Source organism: Cyprinus carpio, chromosome A7 (assembly GCF_018340385.1).
Source record: "Cyprinus carpio isolate SPL01 chromosome A7, ASM1834038v1, whole genome shotgun sequence".
NCBI lineage: Eukaryota > Metazoa > Chordata > Actinopteri > Cypriniformes > Cyprinidae > Cyprinus > Cyprinus carpio.
In genome coordinates, this window is record NC_056578.1 from 7,712,202 (window position 1) to 7,736,790 (window position 24,589).

Consider the following 24,589-nt stretch of genomic DNA (forward strand, 5'->3'; position numbering starts at 1 on the left):
TTATCCTCGCTCAGCATGTGTGTGTATGTGTTTTAACTTTTGGTTTTCCCCTTCATTTTATTGCTGGATTTCATTCTCTCCAAAGGCTCCGGAGAGTCTGGCAGAAGGTTTTTTGAGTACTCACCTCTAAAGTCTGAAATGATGCATGTCAGGACGTCACTGAATAGCCATTAGTGTGAATATGTAGTGATGCTTCAGGGCAGAGCCTTTGGACTCACAGTCTCTGATATCTTGAAGATAAAATCAGAGAAGAGATGGATTTAGATGCTTGAAACAAACTGTCTTCAAGTACAACTGAATTAGAGCAGCAATTCTCAAAGCCATGTTGATTTCAATGTGTGATCGATGAATCAACAAGTCCCACTTGAAGTTCATGAAGAAATTAAAGACCCCATGGAGTTTTAGGACTTGTAGTCTGTTAGTTTTGACGCTAAACTATACATGCTGATTTATTCATAAAAGTTGACAGACTTTTATTAGATACACATTTATAATTGGACCAAAAATAGTGCTTATCTTTCAAGAAGAGACATACACTACTGTTCAAAAGCCTGGGGTCAGTAAAAAAAAATAATTTATGTTTTCAAGTCTCTTCTGCTCACCAGGGCTTCATTTATTTGATCAAAAATACAACAAAAACAGCAATGTTGTGAAATAATATTATAATTTAAAATAACTCCTTTCTATTTGAAAATATTTAAAAATGTAATTTATTCCTGTGACATAAAGCTGAATTTTCAGCATCATTACTCCGGTCTTGTGTCACATGATCCTTCAGAAATCATTCTAATATGCTGATTTTTAACAATATTATGCCAAACATTTGGTCCAATAAAACACTCTCTAATGACTAGCAAGTAGCAAAGCATGATTCATGTAAACACATCATCTAAAGGCTCTTTAATTTGATTTGTGTGCAGCTTTTACTGTTTCAGTACTGCTCTCATCAGTTTTATAGGGTCTTTAAAGTAAAATCCACTGACTAGTAGTGTAAACTGTTTGTCCCTGGGAGTCAATGTCATATTTAATTTGAGGCTTAAGGAAATGAGGCTGTGTGAGACAGAATCACAGCCCATTCATTATGACTTACTGTTTTAAAGAAAAGAAAAAAAAAATCCTGCAGTTCACCAACGTGTGTCACAAGACTGCAAGGAGGACAAAGGTTAGGATCCAAATGCAGAAGTTTGATGGTGTAAAAGGAGAAATCCACAAATGTAGTCAGACAGGCATGAGGTCATACACAAAATCAGTCCAGACACTGGCATAGTAAGAGCTCAGGAAAACAGAGCAACCCTGGCCATCGGGCTTAAAAAGCACGACCAGACAATGAAACAAGATTCAAGATAGCAGTGTGACACTATATTAAGACTTCACAACCAATAGCAGAAAAAAACAGGCTTATATAGGCAGAGGAAACTAAGTCCAGGCAGTGGCTTTTTGGAAATGAAGTCTATCATGGCTGTAAACAAAATCACCCCAATACCCTCAATCACTATTCCCTACATTAGGCCACTAATACAGTTTACTAGAAGGAGTGAATGAAAACGAGTGAGTGAATTTGGACACTGAGTGCAACGGAAGGACTGCTGCTTTTGCATAGTTAGTGCTTGCTGTTAAATAATCATTTTAAACTGGAAAAACTGGCAGCTTCAGTAGGAAGATTAAAGGATTTATCTTGAACTTTGTTGCAGAAATTGTGTATAAAACCTAGTTCAACAATTCAATAATCAATTTACAGTGAATTTATACCTGTGTCGTATTACGCGATATCACACAGTGGATGAGTGCTTAGTAAACTGAATGGACGATTCAGCTGCAGGCACCATCTTCTGGGAAGACGTGGGAATTTATTCGGCATGTGACTCTCCCAGTGCATTATGGGTATTCTATAGCCGTTGAGTGTTCACAGTTTGTACACCTGTTTTTGCAATGCATTGTGGGATTGAATGAGTGCAATCGAGAACTTCCACCTTGGTTTCGGACACCACTACAAATGGCTGTCCACTCAAGTAGTGCTCTATTTAGGTGTATAGGGATTTCGGAAACAGCCCGTGACACAAAATGACATTGAACGCAGTGTCCTCTGGTGGACAACCAGAGCACTACATTTGACCATCCTTGCATAAAGGTGAATTGACTGATGTTCGCATTCTTTCACAGAGGCAATATCGTAGCCTATGAGGTTCATCCGAGGTGCGATCATTGCTGGTTGTAAATTTTTAGTGGCAGTCATGGCCTAATGGTTAGAGAGTCAGCCTTGTAACCCAAAAGTCGCGGGTTTGTGTCTCAGTACCGGCAGGGATTTTTGGTAAAGGAAATGAGGCGCTCTCTTCCACCCTCACTGCTGTGTGTGTGTGCACTCGGATGGGTTAAATGCAGAGCAAAAATTCAGAGTATGAGACACCATACTTGGATACACGTAATACTCTGATTGTGTTAAAAAGACCACAGAAGAATACAGATGTTCTTTCAAATAAAGTGGAAAGTATCTAATTTAGTTTTTGAGTTTTGCTGCACCAAAGTCTGTTAATCGGATTCTAATTGTCCAGTGTGTTTCTTAGGAAAAGCTGAAGGTGGGCCACCATGGAGAAAAAGCCCTGGAGAGCTTCTGTCACTGGCAGCATGAGGAATACGGTGCACGATACCTGAGAAACAATCACGTACCTGGGAGCAGAGACGACCCACCTCCTGTGGATGTGGCAGTGCTGGTCACCAGGTACTTAACCATCAAGCTTGACATAGAGTCACCCCAGAAAAATTATTGGACACATATAAATGTTACACTTATAAAATATATATATATATATATTCAATACTAGACTTTTGCCCCAATTTTCCCCCGATTTACAGATTGGATAAGTCGATGCAAGTTTTGAGCTGACAGATTTCATAGAAAATCACGTAGTGTACGATGCTCACAGACTGATTTTTTTTTCACATCAGACTATGAATCCATCCAGTCGGAGGATATCAAACACATTTGATATTTTGAGCCGAATTTTAGAACACATATTGTTTTCATTTTTCATGCATCTCTTAGCAAGAATGCACACGATTCTGCTTGAGTTTGTTGTGATCAGATGGACTTTAAAGTCTGGTAGTGTGTGATCCTCAGTCATTTAGTGTACTGTATGTTGGCCAGTGTTTCCTCTATGTCTGTTTACAAAGATGGTAAGTGTATGATGCCTAACGTTTTGTATTCCAGCCTTTAGAGACAAGAGCATGCAGCATTTGAGACAAACAGATACAGACACTTGCTTTTAATGCAATTATTAAATGGTTCTTCTATTTCCAAATACTGTTATGGTCCATCACATGTGCACTGATTTTATTGCATTTCACTTCTCATTCTCCATCGCCGTCTCTCTGTTTTACGTCTTTCACTTTCCGTTTTGTCACACACGTCCTTTGAAGTTCGGTACCTTTCAGCTCTTGGCTGCTTAAGACAGCTTTTTTCATCCCTTTTATTGAGAGCCAACACAATTTGAACCCCCCAGTATCTGAGCTGTGATAGACCCTAATAATCCTTCTGTCAGTGAGACAGGTTTGCTCCCAGTCTTCATATTTTCACTACAACAGATTACTAGCGGCAGCCAAGACACGGCATTCCCAGCACAGAATTAGGGTTTATTAGCGTACTGTAATTTTCAGAATCCAAAAAAAGTAAAGAAAAAGAAAATCCTTTTGTGAAAACAACTCATGTGAGCCTGTCAGATACTATCTGTCATCCCAGGCCTGAGGAGCTCTCAGGGAGAGCCAGCGGACACAGAGAGGGCTTTTGTTCCCGCTGTACTGGGTTAAATATGATCTCCGCCGGTGTACAAAAGCAGCTCTCTATAAGGATGTGGCATACGGGAGCAACATCTGTCTCAGCTTGCATGCCAAGATGGCTCGGGGCAGCGGGAATGCATCAAAGCAAATTAAGGCTTGACAAGGTGTGCCTCGGTTTCCCCTCTCACAGCTTTGTTTGAGCTGTCAGTGGCTTGTCCGGGTTCCTGTTGCACTTGCTGACTGAAGAAAGATTATCTTCTTAATGCTTCCATGGCCACATTCACACCACACTTTTCACTTTCTTCTGAGAGCTGAAAATCATCATGAACACAATCAGGCCTTCGCTGAGATCCGTCATAGAATCATTACTGACTGATCTATGCTTTTAAAAACCTGTTTCATGTAGAGTCCCAGCACCAGGGACGGCATCACTGTACCCATATAGTGTACTGTAAAGTAGTGTTACATGAATGTTTGTAGTTTACAGCTGCGAGAAGTCAAAATGATATTATGATTAGCATTACATCAAACACTACTGTCTGCACCCTACAGAACGGTAATTTACAGTGATTGTCTGCAGTGAATAATAAATGTGATTGTCACTCCTAATTTAAAATAAATATAGAATGCTTGAATTTTAATTAAATTAGAATTGAGGTAGCAAACAGGATGTAGATTCACAATTCAGATTTGAATCTACACTACCGTTCAAAAGTTTCAGGTTAGTAAGATTTATTTTTAAGAAATTAACTTATATTTATCAAACGTGACAGTAAAGACATTAATAATGCTAAAAGATTTCTATTTCAAATAATTGCTGTTCTTTAGAATTTTATATTCATCAAAGAAAAATGTTTTCAATGTTGATAATAACCAGTTTCTTGAGCATCAAATCAGCATATTAGAATGATTTCTGAAGCATCATGTGACACTGAAGACCGCAGTAATGATGCTGAAAATTCAGCTTATACAGAAATAAATCGCATTTTAAAATATATTCAAATGGGAAACTGTTTAAATTGTAATATTATTTCACAATATTACTGTTTTACTGTATTGTTAATCAAACAAATGCAGCCTTGGTGAGCAGAAAATGTTACCCTGATATGGTCCAGACTGCTAAACTCGATAACAAACAGCAACGCTCCTTTATAATTGCAGGTTTTAGATTTAATTTAAAGACGTATCTTAGCAACCAAATTGCAAAGGTTAAATGTTTCTACTGTATGTAATGTATAAAAGTCAACAGAGATGATCATTTAGCATGTTTTACATGGCAGTCTCTGCAAGCGTTTACTAAACAGGTCTGATTATTATGTAATGTTGGCACCTCTAGATTTCCGCACGAGTTTCCAAATTGGAAGTCTGACTTTCTGTTGCACCTTTCCAAGTAGGAAGTTGGAAATTCTGACTTTCTGAGTCGAATGGAACACAGCATTAGCTCCAGTTATTCAGAATGAGGTCAGAGATGCTTTCACTTGGACAGTTTTGCGACAGTTGGGACATGGTGGTGGGTCACATCCTCCACACACATCAGCGCTAATGGAAATCAGTGCTCCTAACTGTATCCCTTCCCAGCCGTTCGTCGCTGAACAGGATCTGTCTTCAGCACCCAGCTGTGTGTCACATTCACTTAAGCTGTGAAGGGAAACCAGAAGCCCACATCAAAAACCCTTTGGAATAGAAGGACAGCCAATGTGACACGTCGCAGAGCACGTATGGTGAAAACGTTTGATGACTGCAGGCTCCAAACGAGAGACATTGATCTTAGCTGTCTGACGTTTAGTAAACAACAACGTCTTTGTTAATTCAAAAAGCCTATTTGAATTTTGTATTTTTTTTCCCCCGTTGAACCACCTCAAAAGTTCTCTGATGTTTTCCTTCGTCATTTGTTGCCCACCAGCATTGGGGAAACTACTTTAAAAATATAGCTTCCCAAACTACAACCTGCTCATAATTTAAAAGGGTCATATGATGTTGCTAAAAAGAACATTATTTTGTGTATTTGGTGTAATGAAATGTGTTTATGCGGTTTAAGGTTCAAAAAACACATTATTTTCCATATACTGTACATAATTGTTCCTACTCTATGCCCCGCCTTTCTGAAACGTGTGTTTTTTTACAAAGCTCATCGGTCTGAAAAGCGAGGCTCTGATTGGTCAGCTATCCAGTGCGATGTGATTGGCCGAATACCTCAAGCGTGTGACGGAAATGTTGCGCCCCTTACCATACTTTGATGCATGTCCCAGTCAGAACACTGGTGTGACAAGACAAAAACAATAAAACCTATTACAAACAAGCCATTTGTTGCATCCAGTGGGGACATAATTACAGATTATAATGATTTATACTGTTTTTTTACGCATTATGTTGCATCCCGCCGCGTAAACATAAAACCATGTCTGCGTTTGTTATTGGAGAAACGACAAACAACAACCTCTACTCTTCACCAGCGGTTCTCAAAACCAGTCCTCGCGCCCCCCCAAATCTGCATATTTTGCATTTCTCTCTTTGTTAACACACCTAATTCATATAATTAGCTCGTTAGAAGTGAGCTCTGTGCATAAACTGTGTTCCCATTGACATGGTCCCTACACAGTGTTCATTGCTCCCTACTTCCTGAGCAGGGGAAATCTGTTGAAGTTTACCTCACTTCGGAACATTCATTCACAAATGTGACATCATATACCTCTGTAAATAAATACAATTTAAATTCATGCCTCACACAGTTCAATGCACTTTAACTGGAACATATACGTTTGCTTTGAACTGGAATTCTGGTGGAATATCCTGTGAAGTCCACTTCGCAGGGCACTTACGTTTGAATAGAACAAACGTCTGAAGCGATAAGAGAGACATACAAAATGTGCAGAGCAACGACAGGGGGGCGCAAGGACAGGAATTGAGAACCGCTGCTCTACACTGCTCAAAACTCACGTTTGAATCATCAGTGGCAAATCCTTTACATATGTAATCCTACTTACAGACTGTGAGTCAGAACAGCGGGCACTGAAGTCTTCTCTTCCAGGATCAGGAAACAGTCCTCCATAAAATGCGTTGCTCATGTCTGTATATTTGGGTTGAACTGTTCTGGAACAGTGTTGTAAATACAACTTAACTACTGATTTCTAGTTGTGTCCTCTTTTGGAATGGCAAAAAGTATTTTCGCTTTCACAATGAAACCGCGTCTCCACGACATGGCGCAGGCGGCAACTGCGAGAATCAAAGGTTACACCTTCTTTCTTTGCATGAACACAATCCACAATCCATCATGATGAAGACATGTGGGGGTGTGTTTAAACAAGGCGATTTAGTGGGGCGTGGACGAGTCTTAACTTTTATAAAGAATATCTCTTTGGGTTTGAGACTTAGTCTTTGCCATTTTACAGATCTTCTTCATGCACCAAGAGCCTGTAACACTCCAAAGAGAAAGGAAAACTTGAAATCGCATCATGACCCCTTTAAAGGCTATTCTTTTGAAAGCTCAGTTTATACACTACAAACTACTAATAAAAGCTAATAACATTAGGCATCACACAGCATTTCCTGTCTTTTTATTCCATTAAGAGGTCATGTGTGAGATTGACTGAATGCTGTGTGAACAAAGCTGTGCTTTCAAGAAGAACAGTGTTAATAACAGTGTTATTTTAGTAATGTTTTGAATTAGCTTTTTATTTTTGTACTTTCATTTTAATTTTAGTTTAAGTTTTATTTATTAGTGTATATACAGTGTGTGTGTACACACATTTCTGATTAGCTTTCATTTATTTTAATTGCAGTTTTGGTAATTTTTAATGCTTCAACTTCAACTTTTTTCAGTGTCTGACCAGCTAGTTGTGCTTCAGGCTTGTTACATCTGGCCCTGCCCTCTAGCTGCTACCGTAGGCGCACACCAGGCTCAACATCCCTGGTGAGTCGGTACAGTCAGCAGCTGCTAACGCCGAACCCCGGGCGGCGGTTAACTAACCTGGAAAACTCAGCTTGTCTGAGCTTGGGCGCGTGGAGCCCTTGGTGGAGGAAATTCCACCTAAATGGGTCTTTGGACCGTCTACTGCAACCAGGACCATCTCCAGTCGTCTTGACTATGTCTTGCCACTGGGTACAGATGTGGCTGGTCGAGAGAGTGAGGGTGAATGCTGCGCAAATCACCCTCACTTAAATCCAAGTTTTCTGCGCAAGTCATGGCACTTTTTCTTACCATCGTCATCATCCAAGTCCTGTGGCGATGGGTGAGCGACGAAGCAGCAGGCACGGATATGCTGGAAGCTGTAGCCGCAAACCTGCACACAGGCGGCTCAGGATATTGGTCGTTCCCTCACTGGACCGAAGCAGCAGTGAAGTCCGGCAGCACCCTGAGTGACTGAGCAGCCCTATTCAGGATCACACTGCTCACCTCCGTAGTGAGGAAAGGGTTAGAAAAGGTACCCTAAACATTGTCTGCTTCAAAAACATCCTGGCCAGCCTACCGCAGCTGGCGGGATCCCGTACTTGCGGTCGAAAAACAGAAAGAAAAACAAACAAAATGAAAAAGACCAAAGTGATACCACTCACTGTTGGCGCCTGGAATGTGCGCACCTTGATGGACACATCTGGATCAAAAAGACCTGAGAGACGCACCGCCCTCGTGGGCAGAGAGCTAGCCAGATATAATGTGGATATTGCTGCCCTAAGTGAGACCCGACTGGGCGATATTGGACAAGTGACTGAAGTGGGTGCAGGTTACACATTCTTCTGGAGCGGACGAGGCCAGGAGGAGAGACGAGATGCTGGTGTTGGTTTTGCAGTAAAAAATCACCTGGTCAACCAACTGGCAAGCCAACCCAAGGGGATAATACGACCGTTTAATGACCTTACAGCTCCACCTATTTGGTAAAAAGGCGGCCACCATCATCAGTGCCTATGCCCCTACCATGACCAACTCTGACGAGATCAAAATCAAGTTTTATAATGACTTGGAAGTCATTATTGCTGCTACAGCCAGCTCCGATAAACTTCTGATACTGGGTGATTTCAACGCCAGAGTTGGTAGTGACCATCAATCATGGAATGGAGTCATAGGTGCACATGGTATTGGAAAATGTAACAGCAACGGTCTTCTACTGCTGCAAACATGCTCTGAATTTGACCTACTCATCACCAACACGATATTCCAACTACCAAAGCGTAAGAAGACTTCATGGATGCATCCTCGTTCACACCACTGGCACTTGATTGACTACGTCATCGTGAGGAGGAGTGACCGGCACGATGTCAGGGTGACTAAGGCTATGTGTGGTGCTGAATGTTGGACTGACCATCGTCTCATTATTTCCAAACTTAACATTTGGATTAAGCCTAGCAGACGCCCACAAGGACAAAGATGTGTCAAGCGTCTTAACATCACTCGCCTACAACAGGAACACACCAGGCTGGCATTTGTTGAGGCTTTAGACCATCACCTGGAGTCTCTAAGCTTCGAGCATACAGACGTTGAGGCAGACTGGACTGCTCTCAAGACCGTGCTGCATTCTACAGCCCTTGAATCACTTGGTGTTCCATTACGTACACATCAAGATTGGTTTGATGAGAACGATGCAGAAATCCGAGTACTCCTTGACGAAAAACATCGCCTGCATAAAGCATATCTGAATGACAGCAGCTCAAGTTTAAAGAAAGTTGCCTTTCTCAACATTCGAAGGATTGTTCAGCAGAGACTCAGAGTCATGCAAGATGCCTGGCTGTGCGCAAAAGCTGTGGAGATTCAATCCTACGCTGGCAGTAACAACACCAAGTGCCTCTATAATGCACTCAAGCAGGTCTATGGTCCGCAACACTCAGGAACTTCAGCTCTTGTGAACTTAGATGGAACAACACTCCTTACGGAGAAGGACAAAATACTTGAAAGGTGGGTCAAACCCATCATGGGCCATCATGCATAAATGAGGAGGCAATTGCGAGATTGCCTCAAGTTGAAATAAACCAGTCATTGGCTTTTCTACCATCCATTGAGGAAATCAGCAAAGCCATAACACTTCTCTCATCAGGCAAAGCTCCAGGGTCCGATGCCATTCCAGCAGAAATTTACAAGGCTGGAGGGCCTCGCTTAGTCGAGAAACTGACCGACGTCTTCCAGGCTATGTGGAAATTAGAAGCCGTTCCCAAGGAGTTTAAGGATACTATTATAATCAATCTATATAAAAGGAAAGGCAAACGGCAGGACTGCGACAACCATAGAGGCATCTCCATACTATCAGTCGCTGGCAAAATCTTGGCAAGAATTCTTCTGAACCGCCTAATTGTCCATCGAGACCAGGGTCTGCTACCTGAGAGTCAGTGTGGTTTCAGAAAAAGACCGCGGAACCACTGACATGGTATTTACTGCTCGGCAGTTACAGGAGAAATGCCAAGAACAAAATGTTGATCTATATATGGCTTTCGTTGATCTAACAAAAGCATTCGACACAGTCAGCCGGGAGGGCCTATGGAAAATCATGGCTAAGTATGGGTGTCCAGACAAGTTCATTGGTATTGTGCGCAATCTCCATGATGGCATGACGGCCAGCGTCAGAGATCAGCAAGAACTCTCTGATCCGTTCCCAATTACAAACGGGGTGAAGCAAGGCTGCGTTTTAGCGCCAACGCTCTTCAGCATGGTTTTCTCTGCCATGCTGCAAGACTCATTCCAGAATTACAACACTGGGATTAACTTCATCTATCGTTTTGACGGTGGGCTATTCAATCTGCGCAGGATGCAAGCCAAAACTAGAGTGGAGGAAGTCACTGTTCGAGAACTTTTGTTTGCTGATGACTGTGCTCTGGTTGCTGGCTCAAATAAAGATCTACAGGACAGTATGGACCACCTCTCCTCAGCTTGCAATAACTTCGGCTTAACAATCAGCACAAAGAAGACTGAAGTCCTATACCAACCTGCTCCTGGGAAACCCTACACTGAGCCAACCATCTTTGTGAATGGGCAAAAGCTTTCAGCCGTTGACAGGTTTACTTACCTTGGTAGTACACTGTCTCGTGCTGTGCACATAGATGATGAAGTTAACATCAGGATTGTCAAGGCCAGCGCAGCCTTTGGACGTCTACGTGACTCGGTATGGGAAAGGACTGGCATCAAGCAGGAGACAAAACTGAAGGTCTACCGGGCCGTTGTCTTACCAACTCTTCTGTATGGGTGCGAAGCCTGGACAGTCTACCAGCGCCATGCCAAAAAATTGAATCATATCCACCTGAGCTGTCTGAGGAAACTGCTGAGGATCAAGTGGCAAGACAAAATCCCTGACACGGAAGTCCTCAGCAAGGCAAATATCCCTAGCATCTACACCATGCTTGCGAAGGAACAGCTTAGATGGACTGGGCACGTGACCAGAATGCCCTACGTGAGACTTCCAAAACATACCCTTAAAGCTTCCTTGAAGAGCTTTGGACTCGATCTGAAAAGCTGGGAATCCCTAGCACAGGACCGACCTGCATGGAGAAGAAAAGTCCAGGACGGTGCAGTCCTCTGTGAGAGCAGGAGAAGCTCCTGTGCTATCTTGAAGAGGCAGCAGCGCAAATCTACTAAGGAAGGACATGTGGCTGTACCTCAGAGCTCTACATCTTCCCTGACCTGTCCAGTGTGCCACAGGGAATTCCGGGCTCGGATTGGCCTCTTCAGCCATCTGCGCACTCATCAAAACCCAATAAAATGACAAAACGTGCCATGGTCATCATCAACTGTGATGGACGAACAAGAAGAAGAAGAACAGTGTTAATAACAGTGTTATTTTAGTAATGTTTTGAATTAGCTTTTTATTTTTGTACTTTCATTTTAATTTTAGTTTGTTTTATTTATTAGTGTATATACAGTGTGTGTGTACACACATTTCTGATTAGCTTTCATTTATTTTAATTGCAGTTTTGGTAATTTTTAATGCTTCAACTTCAACTTTTTTCAGTTAGTTTCCGATATACATAGATCTAGTGTTTTAGGTTTAAAATGTTCATCTTATGTTTATATTTACTTTCATTTCTACTGTATTATATAGTAAAAAAGGGATTTTCAATAGTCTTCGTTTTAGTTAACGACAACTGCTATGCTGTTTAAAGGTAATTTCTGGTAAATGACATCAAAGAATTTCAACATTTGGTGCTGATGTGTGAATAATAGCAATATGTGTAAATACCAATACCAGGCCGTTTTAATGCAATTTAATGTTTCATGTGTGAAATTAGCTATTACATATATGTATATATTCTAAGACAATCAATTACTGAAGAAATAAATAAACACTAAATACAACTAATTAAACTAGAAATTTAGAATTGATCAAATGTAACCGTGTACCTTGAATGCATTGCAAGTTGCTTTGGATAAAAGCGTTTGCCAAATGCATAAATGTAAATGTAGTATGAGAAGATTTGTTGCGGCAAGAGTTGAGTAATGTAGTGAAGTCTGTGATGTTGCTGCTTTTACCGAGTTACTCCCCAACACAGGATACCACAATCCCTGCTTGTAATTTGTTAACAATTCAGTGTTTAAAACCACAGCAGAAGTATCTGATTGTCTGTCTCTCCTCCTCACCTGTTAGTCATTGTTTAAGCTCAAAAAATGGTTTTGGTAAAGTCAAATTACAGGCTCTGAGGCTGCGGCCACTGCCTCCCCAGAGTTCAGCCCTGCCAAAGACAATTACAAGAGGAATTACAGCAGACATCTTTAACTCTTTGTTGTTTGCAGATTTGAAGGCATTGGACAAGGTTGCTCTAGACTCAGAAATGCTTTTCAATCCACAATGTCAGCTGCTAATTGAGGGATTCAGAGGTGCCTTCTGCTTGAACTGACATTGACCCCGTGCAACGGCTTGTTTAATTGTGTTTTAGCAAGCAGCTTGCCTAGTTTGCATGTTAGTACTTGGTGCAACCCTGAGAAAGCAGAAATACAAAGTCTCTTAGATCTTCTTGGGTGTCGGATGGATTTCCTTTGGTGGTGGGGAGGAGATGTGCTTTCTGCTTATAATGTGGGGACGAATCTGTTTGAATTCAGGCCAGTCGGGAAGTGGGGGGTGAATGCAAGCAAGTCTAGACGATATCCAGACATCTAGTGTTGTTTGGTGTTTGCATTAGTCTCTTTATGTTTCTCTGTGTCTCTCTCTACCCTCTTCTGTCTGTCTGCACTTCTCCACGAGTCCTGATAAAGGTGTCGTATAACTTCACATTGATGCATTCCCAGATGCTGACGTGAAGCTGTCGGCACCCTGCTCAGTCATCAGATGGGTGCGTGGGAAAACGGCCTCTTCTAAAGCATCTGTTTGCCATTTCACACCCAACCCTGGCCTTTAGACATTCTATGTTTGTTCCATAGGGCTCTAAAATAATTCTCAGCACACTCATGTTAACCCTGCTGTAGGAGCCAAACTCTTATACTTTCTGATATCCTGATTAGCCAAATAAAATCCAGAGAATCCGAAAAAGGATATTGTGTGATACACTCATAAGACCATTTTTGAGAATAAGATGATTTGTGTGTATGTGTATAAATATATGTAACAAATTATTAGTCATGTTTCATTTAAATTTCCAGGGACTTTTAGTTTGTTTCTACTCAGTTTCCTTGTTCCTACCAATCTTTAGTTGTCATGGTTTCTGAGTTGGTGTCATTCTGTTCAGGTGTGCTTCATTAATTAACTTTTATTTAGTTTTTGTTTTTCTGTTTTCTTGTTCTTTTTTAATTAACATTGCTTGCCCTGTGTATTTAAGATCCTCTTGTTTCTGTTTGGTTTGTCTGGTTCTGAATCATCATCTTATTCTTCATGTGCATTTAACAACCAAGTTGTGACTATTATTATATATATATATATATATATATATATATATATATATATATATATATATATATATATATATATATATATATGGATTAAATTACCAATTTCGTAAAAAAAATTTGATTTGCGGCTGACTTGAAACAGTGCATGCCGGTTCGAAATTTTGTCTGACTTGAACTGACGCCACGACACTGTTACATGTGGCATCAAAGCGTGATTGCGTGTCTCCGCAGCTGGGGCAGATTTTTCAGAGCGACTGCAGGAGTGCTGAAGACTACACAGCTGTTTCACCAGATTGGCCAGATTCACCACATGACAACAATGACGTGAATTTTTAACATCTTCAATTCCAATACTGCTCACAAATCTGTGTTTTTAGAACAGCAAAAGCTTTTTTTTATTGTAGTTGCAATGTTATATTGAGTCACGTTTATCAAAAAAACAAGTATTTGACAAATAATGCATGTTATTCATCTGTGATAGAGTATGCAATCACCATGAGAGCATCACTACCGGGAGCAGAAAGTGTCCGACTTGACGTCTCTGCTTTCAGTTCTGCCCCCTAGTGATGGTAGAAAGAACCATTTCGAAGCTTTGAATCAATTTAACCAATTGCTTTGCAAAATGATTCACTGTTTCAAAGCGCTTGAAACACCAAGCACTGGTGGTGCACACTGCTGGTCAAAACTCATACCAATGCATGCATATAAACAGATTTTACAAACCCAATGAAAACACTTTCTTGAATGCATAATATATTAAATGCAATCAAAATAATAAAATACCATTAAAAATGAAGTGTCTGTATAATTGGCCTATGCATCTTTAAAATAATTATTAATAATTTGCAAGGGCTTATTTTGTTTGTTTTATGGAGAGCTTGTCAAAACAGGCCAGTAAGAGACTATTAACTACTACTCATCCTTTTAATCACACAAATGTCTCATTAAAAATGTCTACAAATTGATCAAATTGATCCGAGATCGTATAACCATAGACGCTGTTAGTCATTGTTTAAGCTCAAAAATGGTTTTGGTAAAGTCAAATTACAGGCTCTGAGGCTGCGGCCACTGCCTCCCCAGAGTTCAGCCCTGCCAAAGAAAAAAAAATCAGTTTTTGGAGTGAAATATATTTTTTTATTCTAAAGAAAAATTTCCTAATGGAAAATGTCTTTTGGTTTTTGGGTCAAATATAACCCAGGCATCTTCATGACAGGCATTGTGCGATTTCCCCCTAGTGTGTGTTTGAGTGTCAATCTTGAATGCTTGTTAGTGGTTTTATGCATTAGAAGTCACAGAAACGCTCTACTGCCATCGCTGTCATATTGAGTTCATGCCACTCTTGTCTGGTTGTTGTAACTTCTCTTGAGCATTGTGGCTGGTTCAATCCTCATGTAAACAAGAGTCGGACAGGAAATGAGCAGGATGTGATTAATTTACTGTTGTTTTGAAGTGTTACTGTTTAAACTGATGGAGGAACGCCACTTGAGGGGACAGGAGTGCACAGTAACAGCAACAGCTCTGTGGTTTTCCCACAATGCACTATTTAACTATCAGAGGTCAGGTTCAGGCAACAGGCATCCAAACACAACAAAACAAAACATTTTCAGAAGGAGCCTTTTGTGTCACAGATATATTGAAGCTTCTCAAGATATCATATATCCGCTTTTCATTCCCTGTTTACTAGAGATTATTTGCTGCTTTGCCTTTAATGTTTGCTTTTGTTGTGTTGAAACTGGTTAGTTTATTTCTCTGATAAATAAATAATGCACAAGTGAATGAGTGTTCAATGAACATCTCAGCTGTTTCTTTTATGTGCCAACCTAGTCTCAGATATCAAGTGTCTTAGGAGAAATAAAAGACAAAAATAAGGGATTAATCAGCATACAGAAAGAGTATAGAGTTATAAAGTGAATATAAATAGCATAGATTTATTTGTTCATGGAAGAAATGATGAGAAAAGTTTAAGTTCATAGTAAGATCTCGGACTGCAGAATTTGGTGTCTGAGCACAGTTTGAGATATTGTTGAGATCTCTGAAACTCTGTCGGAGACAAATGTGAGATTAATAGGAGAAAAATCTGAGAAGGACGTCTCCATTTGCTCTCTTTTTAATCTCATTACTGTGTTGGAGAAACATTTGTGATTTTCTTTCCTCTTATCTAACATCTGTCTCCGTTTCTCTCTTGTCTTGTTTTCTCTCTCTAGAACAGACTTTTGCGTCCACAAAGATGAGCCTTGTGACACAGTTGGTAAGTCTAGCTGAACTACTGTTTTTTTTTTCTTTCTTTTTTTTCTTGTGAATTCTTCTTTTAGTTACTTCATGGGAATGTATAACCACAAACAAATATCTAAAAAATAAAACGGAATTTGGAATATGTCTTGCAGTCTGCAAAAAGCCACAAAGTTGTATTATAAATCCTTGAAATATCTAAAAGTCTTGTCAAGCCACAAGAGGACATGTGTTAAAGTGATTTTAGCACCAACCTTACACCCCTACACCCAACACCCTAATAACCACCCAGATCATGCTACAGTCATGTCAACAAGCTTAAGCAACACTTATATTTTCTTTAAATCATGTAAAAATAATCTAGATTATATGTTAAAGATCTTCCGGTCCATTTTATACAACCAGTTTGTTCTATATATATATTATGAACATAATTTTAGGGTTAAAATTACTTTATTAATGCAATTTATTTTTACATTTTTTTTAAACATTTTAGGTTCTATTTTTTTTATGCAAAATGTCTAATCATTTTTGATGTAAATATGACCTAGACGTTAACATGCATACCTTAAAACGCAATATTTCTTGCAATATGTAAAAATCCACAAAATTGTCTTGAAATAAAATCATGAAATAGTTAAAATTATTTTAGCTGAATACTGTTGTATTTATACTTTTAGTATAAAAGTATTTTATATATATATATATATATATATATATATATATATATATATATATATATATATATATATATATATATATATATATATATATACATACACATATATACATATATACATATACATATATACACATATATATATATATATATATATATATATTATATATATATATATATATATATATATATATATATATATATATATATATATTATTGATTTATTTATTTTAGGAACATACATTTAGGTTCTAGTACTTTTTTAAATATATTTTTAGGTAACTAAATATGAACCAGACATATAAGCATACTTCAAAAATAAAATGAACTTTTCTTGCTATCTGTAAAAAGCCACACAATTGTGTCATAAATCTTCAAATGATCTAAAAGTCTTTTAAGCCACAAGAGGATGTTTCACAGTGATTTTAGCACCAACCACATAAGAACACCCTAATAACCACCAGAACATGCTACAGTCCTCTCAGTGAGCTTAAAGTGGGAAAGCAACACTCACAGTTTCTTCAGATAATGTACAGTTTGTAGTTTATGAGGTTGCCTGTGCAGCCAGTTTCTTCATAAATCTGTTAAGCTTTTTGATATGGATCATTAAGCATTATGACATTATCCCATCAGTATTAAGTCATTGATGGAGAAACACGAAACAAGAGATGCATGTTTGCTGAATAACATAAACATGCCTTTGGGTCTTGAGAACGTCAGTCGGTGATCTTTTTAATCCAGAGTGTTCGTCATCGGAACTTGAGTTTTCTCCCAAACTCAGAACAGATCCCAGATCCTCCGGCGATCTGTGAGTCCTGGCCACCTGCCGTTCATGCATTTCTCTGTGTGGGGCATTTGAAAATAGTCATGTCAATTCCCCTTCCCTGACCCCCTGGATTCCTGCCATTCAAGAGCAGAGCCTGGTGACTCATATTCACTCGAATGAACACTCAACTGTGATCTGCTCTTGAGCTGTGCTTCAAAAACTAGTCAGCTTTGTTTTTCTGCTCTCTAGAGAGGCAGCAGTCTAATAAAGCAGAAATGAAACCTCATACACTAGAGTTCAATGTTTTTGAAAGAAGTCTCTTCTGCTCATCAAGGCTGCATTTAATTCATCAAATGTCCAGTCAAATCCATTATACAGTGAAATATTGTTACATTAGTTTTCTATGTGAATATATTTTAAAATGTAATTTATTCTTGTGATGCAAAGCTGAATTTTCAGCATCATTACTCCAGTCTTCAGTGTCTAATGATCATTCAGAAATTATTCTAATATGCAACATATTATTGTTATTAACAATGTTGAAAACAGTTGCACTGCGTAATATTTTTGTGGAAACCGTGATACATTTTATTCTTTGATGAACAGAAAGTTCAAATGAACAGCATTTAAATCTTTTGTAACATTATAAATGTCTAAATAATCTTTCTGGCCCCAAACTTTGAACAATAGTGTACATAAGTGATTTGAAACCATCTCTATACCTCAATAAAAAATATAGAGTAGAGTTTGTTAATGGAAAAAAAAGCACATTTTACCAATATTTTTGCTATTGGACGAATTGATTTTGTCTGTGCCGAAAGAAATACATTTTGGGACTTATTCTCTGCAAATAACACATGCAGTACTGCTTCACATTTTGGCCAAAAAGGTGTCTTAAGGCAACATAAAATTTGTCAAGGTCAAGGTTTGGCTGGTTGATGTGGCTCAGTTTGCCCCTGCTGGTGGATGCTGTAACTACACCATATCGTAAAGCATCTTTCTCCATTAACAGGCATTCAGAAGCAGTCCTGTGTTCTGATTACTATTTTTGCATTTAAATTGTTTGTACAAGTTACTTTTTTAGGGAAGAAAGATAAATAATTGACCTTTTGTGTATTTTGTTTGCATTTGGCCAAAAGATGGAGAATAAACCATTATAATCATGCTGCCTACCTTATGCAACAGCTTTTGCATTGAGAACTTATTGATGACTATGTAGGCAGCCCACTAAGATTTCGAACAGTGCCTTGGAGTGAAAGTCACATGATGTATCTCAAAGTTTTGACACGCCATACTGTTGAGTCTAAGGTTCTTTTAAATATGTAAAGGTGAAAATTCGTTCATTCTAGAGTTTCCAAACACACTTTTCTTTAGCGTCTGCATACCACGAGACTGTCATCACATCCAGAATGGATCGCAAGCGCAGAAGCCACCTCAAGAACGTTTGTTCAGTTCCAGACAATCGTAATTGTTGCGGCATGATGGAAATCATTTGGTCACAGTGCTGCTATTATACCGCAACTGGGAAAGGCATCCCTAGAATGATGAGTTTGAGCGGCCGTCTCTCTGTATGGGTGGCCCAGTTCCTTCAGGGGAACATTGACCTCAACCGTGAAAAGCCTGCAGTCTGTGGAGGCAGCCAAGCGAAGGCCTCCTTGTCAAGACACGCAAGATAAGCAGACTTTCTATTTCTGTTCCACATCTTTGTTTCTGATTTAACACTCGCATGATGCAGTTCTGTAGTTATTTGGCTGTATATGGTCTCGAGTCGATTGGTAGTAGGGTTAGAGTAAAGTCTGGTGAGAGTTTTTTGATAACAGTGCCAGTGTTCAAAGCAATGACCTCACTCAAATCAACTTAAACCTACTTTATGCTCCACCAGCAGTAGGAAAAGAGACACTCGGGAAATATGCGGAAAAAATATTTTTGTGATTATTGCAAAGTTGATACCTTTACATTTTAAGATGTTTACAACAAGAGCCGCATTTAACTTGAACAACATTAACATTTTAAACCCAAACGTTTTGCAGACGTTTCAACCGTGTCATTTTTTTTGTTGTTGTTGAATCAGCAAAAATGAAAGAAAGCACGAATTTACTCTGCCTAGGCAGATTTAGTTTCTTGTTTTGTCTTGTTTCTTTAACCTTCATGTTGTGTTCTGGTTCTAGTTAATGATATTCCATTGGATATCACACAGGGGAGAACAACTTCCCTAAAAAAAAAAAAAAAAAAAAATCATTTTGGAACTGAATTGTCATAGTCCTCATTGCACCTCAGTTTATGCACCTCAGATCTTTTATTAATTAATATTGCCAAAAAGATCTACAAATAAGTTTTATTTTTTTTCTCCACTCATAAACTAAGGTGCATAGGCTCAGATCAGTGAGGACAATGGCTAATTAGTTCCGAACCTGTGCTAATTGATTGAAACAAGTTCATTAAAAGATTGAATGTGTGATTTGACGATGATAATTTCATAATTTCAGATTTATACGAATTTTTTTTAAAAGGCTGGTCATTTTTGACTGGGAACACCAAATTACTTTTGGTAAAGGATTTTCAGCACAGCACAAGGGTTAAATCAAATGGTTTAGAAAAAAAGCGATAAATGCCAAAAATCCCTCCTGCCAGATGATGCAATACTGGAAATTACCCATCGCTAACTGTGATTTTATTTATTTAAACGCCAAAAACTCTACTTCTAATGCCAAAATGGCATTTTGAAGGTCATTATGAATTATTTACCTGTGTAAATGGGCCAGATGTGCATGAGATTACAGCAAAAGATATATTTGCCTAAAAAAAGATGTGGAATAGTTTCATGAAAACACATGTAGCATCATCTTGGTTGCATTTCCTCCCGTCCCATTGAAATGCACCGTCTGGAATCACCCTCTGAACTCGGTTAAAGGTTGTAATTATTAAATGAGAGGAATTTCCCCATTCATTCAGGAAGGAGGAGCGGAGACGCCTCGTCTTGGAGATCCTTCAGAGCAGAAGTCTGTGTTTAAAAGGCGCTCCTCTGTTTTCAGCTGATGTACAAGGATCCCATTGAGATAGGGTTTGATTGAGAAGGGATAAGCTCATACCTCAGGCTTAACGTCTCCCATCTCAGATTCATTTCCTGGCTTTTGAAGTCTCTGTTTCTTTGAGTTCCTCGCCCTGAGCAATGGTCCACAACTCAAGTGAGATCTGATACGAGGGGTTTAACTTTTACAGCTGCCCCACAAGACCGATACAAGAGGGAAAACTGTACCTCAGTTGTAGATTGGCATGTTTGTTTTGTCTGTTAAATAAATATTAGCTTCGGAGAAGTTCTTTAATGTTTTTTGTGTTTCATGCATCACTACACTATTGACAATAGACATGGTTTGCCCACAAAATCTCGATGAAATTTTACTAATATGACCACGCCTTTTGGCTTAGTGGTTTGTTCAAATCACTAACACTTAATATGAGGCTATGCGCAAAAGTTGATAATTACATCACAGGAGTTTTAAAGCTTTCCTGAGTGAAGGTCTCATAGTTTTAAGAGTTGACCTCTTTTTAGTACAAACAGAAAAAGATGCCTCAGTGTTTTGGGATTTCCATCATATCCTGACTCGGATGTGGGATGTTTAGTCATAATAAGCAACTCCTATTTCAACCGGCCCACTTTACAGTGTTTATTGATATTTGCTTCAATGAAGCACCACAACTGTGAGCTGAACTTTAAATCACAGTCGATTGCTACCATTATATATACATTCAGCTGAAGGCCACAAGAAATACCATGAAGAATCATGAACATAAAAACCTCACAGACTTCTATTCATGTCTGTTGTTGAAGTTTCCGTTGCTCTGTTCTGAACGGTTTCAGGATTGTTGCTTGTGTAAAGCGGGGTGTTATGGGTAATATGGAAACGATCCTGACATTCAGTCCTGTGGATCTTCTCCATGGTTTTATAAGCCCTCCTGCACAGTAGGTTCAACGTGTCATTTCCTGTTTTCTGTGGGCCGTTTGAGAGGAATGGTTCTGTGTGGGACTGTAAAACTGAAGCTTTAAATGGAGCGTATCGTGGAAAACAGTTTATTAAACGTAAGAAAATCCTAGACATAGTTTTCCCTGCTCAGGTAAATTACTGTTATCCCTGGATAACAACCTGTAAAAGCTGATAACACAGGCTCATCCGGGTAACAGCAGTCAGCGCTGTACTCTTGCTTGAACTATTTTTTCTTAGTGGAAGCTTTGCATTTGTTTAGCTAATAAAATATTAAAACTTGATTCAAAATGGTGTACAATTGTTTAATTATGTCATCCTGGTATCGTGGACTTGCTCTTGTTTCATACAAACACAGCTGCTGCCATTTTGCCATGATTGTTTTGTACGCTGTAATGGATTATAAGAGAACTAACAAACTGGTAAGGTTTTAAAACATTCTCGTCTTAATTCTTCTATTGCCTTAATTATTTTGTGGTGAAATGTTGTGTAACACGTGGTTTGCCTGCACCACTTCCCTTAAATGTCCGTTTAGTTTGAATTTGCCACTTGCTCGCAACTGCTGTCTTCACGGAAGCTTTGCGTTCAACTCAAATCAATATTTTGCATCTAATTAATTACACAACTGAGATATTAAAAATCTAGAATAAACAATTGAGATGTTAAAAAGATCTCATTTGGCTTTTTTCTTTCTTTCCAGGGAGCTTTCAAGGAAAAATCTGTTTGTAATCTGGTTTTTATTCAGACTGTTGATATTTGTTTGCATGTTTGTAATCTCACATTCTTGGTTTAAATTAAAGCAGCTGAACGTCTCTGCTTGCTGTAGGAAACAGGAAACAGGAAATGAGGATATACATATATATATATATATATACACAGATAGATCCAGATAGATAAAAGACTGATCCTGCATGTGATGGCTGTCTTTGACATTGATGTCGTGTAAAGCAGCTGACTGAAAGCGCTCCTCACAACTAACAACAAAGCATCGGTCTGCGTTCAGCCGGGCTGCTGAGCTGGTAGATTCGCTGTTCTTCTCTCGTCACGAAAGGGCTCAACTTGTGAATGCAAAGCACTCTACATGTGCTAACGGCAAATTAACCCCAGATAAATAATCGGCAAAATATCTCCCGGCGCCGTGTGTATTTAGGCCTGTCTTTCTGAGTCTGTCTGGCTGGACCGTGAGCTGTGGGGCCCGTGGCGAGTGCTGAGTCTAATTCAGCTGCTGAGAACAGTGGCCCCGCAATGTGATTCATTGTCCCTGAGCTTCTGTAATCGGTTGTGCTGCTGATGGCTGCTTTCTGCACATCTGAACTAGAAACAGTCAACATCACACCCTATCTATCTATCTATCTATCTATCTATCTATCTATCTATCTATCTATCTATCTATCTATCTATCTATCTGTCTGTCTGTCTGTCTGTCTGTCTGTCTGTCTGTCTGTCTGTCTGTCTGTCTGTCTGTCTGTCTGTCTGTCTGTCTGTCTACACTCTTAAAAATAAAGGTGCTTCAAAAGGTTCTTCAATCGATGCCATAGAATAACCATTTTTGGCTCTACAAAGAACCATTCAGTCAAAGGTTCTTTAAAGAACCATCTCTTTCTTAACTTTTTCTTAACTATCTATCTATCTATCTATCTATCTATCTATCTATCTATCTATCTATCTATCTATCTATCTATCTATCTATCTATCTATCTATCTATCTATCTATCTATCTATCTATCTATCTATCTATCTATCTATCTATCTATCTATCTATCTATCTATCTATCGTTCTGTCGTTCTGTCGTTCTATCTATCGTTCTGTTGTTCTGTCGTTCTATCTATCGTTCTGTCATTCTATCTATCATTCTGTCGTTCTGTCAATCATTCTATCTATCGTTCTATCGTTCTATCCTTCTTTTGTTTTCTCTGTCTATTCTTTCCATCTATTTTAACAAAATTTGCTTCTCTGGAATTTCATTTGAATATCAGTTTAAATTCAGTTCAGTTTCAGAATTTTAGTTTTCTCATCCTTTTTTCAAATTCAACAATTAAATTGATTTAATTAAATGAAACTTACAATTGAGTTCAGTTTTGTCCCTCTTGACATTCCAAATCCGACTGCTGTCATTTTTTCCATGGAACATGAAAGAAGGATGAAATAATTTGCTGAGCTCTCATTTCCATTCATTTGCAGTGAAGGTGTACCTTATTAAGTCTACCTGTCTGTCATGTGTAGTTCACCCATCCAGACAGTCATTACACATTATAGATTGCATTCCATCAACTCACAGCAAGCTATAAAAATAACTGTACAGAACGGTTGCAGAGACTTGCTTACAGAAACTTGAACTCATCTGACCTTAGACTGTAAATCAGCCCATGACAGATGTAGCAGATATAATTGTAGCTCTTGTCTAAGTATGCATGGCTGTAAAAAAAAGAAAAGAAAAGAAATGGAGGTTTAGAAAAGAAGTGGAGGAATTTAGGACGACATCTGTTTTCCAATCAACCTGCTGTTCTTTTTATATGGCATTCAAGGAAAATAATTTTTCCATCATACGTTTCCAGTCAGTGTAAAAAATGGAAAAGCCCATTATTTTCCGACATGTGTTTTAGACCTCAGCTCCATGTGTGACGATGAAAAAATCACCCTGAAACAAGTAAATCATCAAGTCATCTGTATTGCTAATATGATATTACAGCTTTGACTCGTTGCTTGTCTAAATTGGAATTTCAGCTTAGTCTCCATACATGGTGATGTGTTTTGTTTTCAGAGTATTTCTACACCGTAGATTGAGGAATGATAAAGCACAGTTCATTTGTATTTTCTGCATGCTACAGTACATTGCAATTGTTTCCAGCATCAGTCATCAAACATATGTCATATTTTCATTGTGTCATGATAATAAACAGCTGTTACTGTTTATAGGCTGCTTAATGCTTTTATTCACATTGGTTAAAATAATAATGTACTTGTTTCAAAACCTACTGTAGTGAGCTGCCTATGTAGTAAACATTTTAAGGCATCGTATTTACGCTCTCAAACAGAAGTTGCATTAACATTTTCATTTTTTTTTAATTATTTATGTTTCTATAAAAATAATGAAAAGATAAAAAATAATTAATTATTTGGGAATTATATAATTGCTTTGAGAATTAAATACATATTTATTTATTAAATTTGTTTCTAAACTATCCTGATTAAAAAAAAAAACATTTATGATCATACAATTTTTTATACATTCTAATAATGTAAATCATTAATAATAATGTATTATGATGCATTAATCAATAATGTATTATGATAGATATTATTTGTGTCTGTATATATATATATATATCTTGACTAATTTCTCTACATAAGAGGAACATGAATGATGATT

At 38.5% G+C, this 24,589-nt stretch overlaps 1 protein-coding gene and 1 pseudogene across 1 annotated transcript in view; both read left to right on the forward strand.

Moving 5' to 3' along the window:
* LOC109064724 (A disintegrin and metalloproteinase with thrombospondin motifs 17-like) overlaps positions 1–24,589 on the forward strand; it is an 86,042-nt gene that overhangs the window by 11,442 nt on the left and 50,011 nt on the right. Inside the window, exons 4-5 of the mRNA XM_042761333.1 lie at positions 2,562–2,716; positions 15,769–15,812. Of these exons, the coding sequence (XP_042617267.1) occupies positions 2,562–2,716; positions 15,769–15,812 (199 nt within the window). The remainder of the gene's footprint in view (positions 1–2,561; positions 2,717–15,768; positions 15,813–24,589) is intronic.
* LOC122145834 lies at positions 2,149–2,332 on the forward strand (annotated as a pseudogene).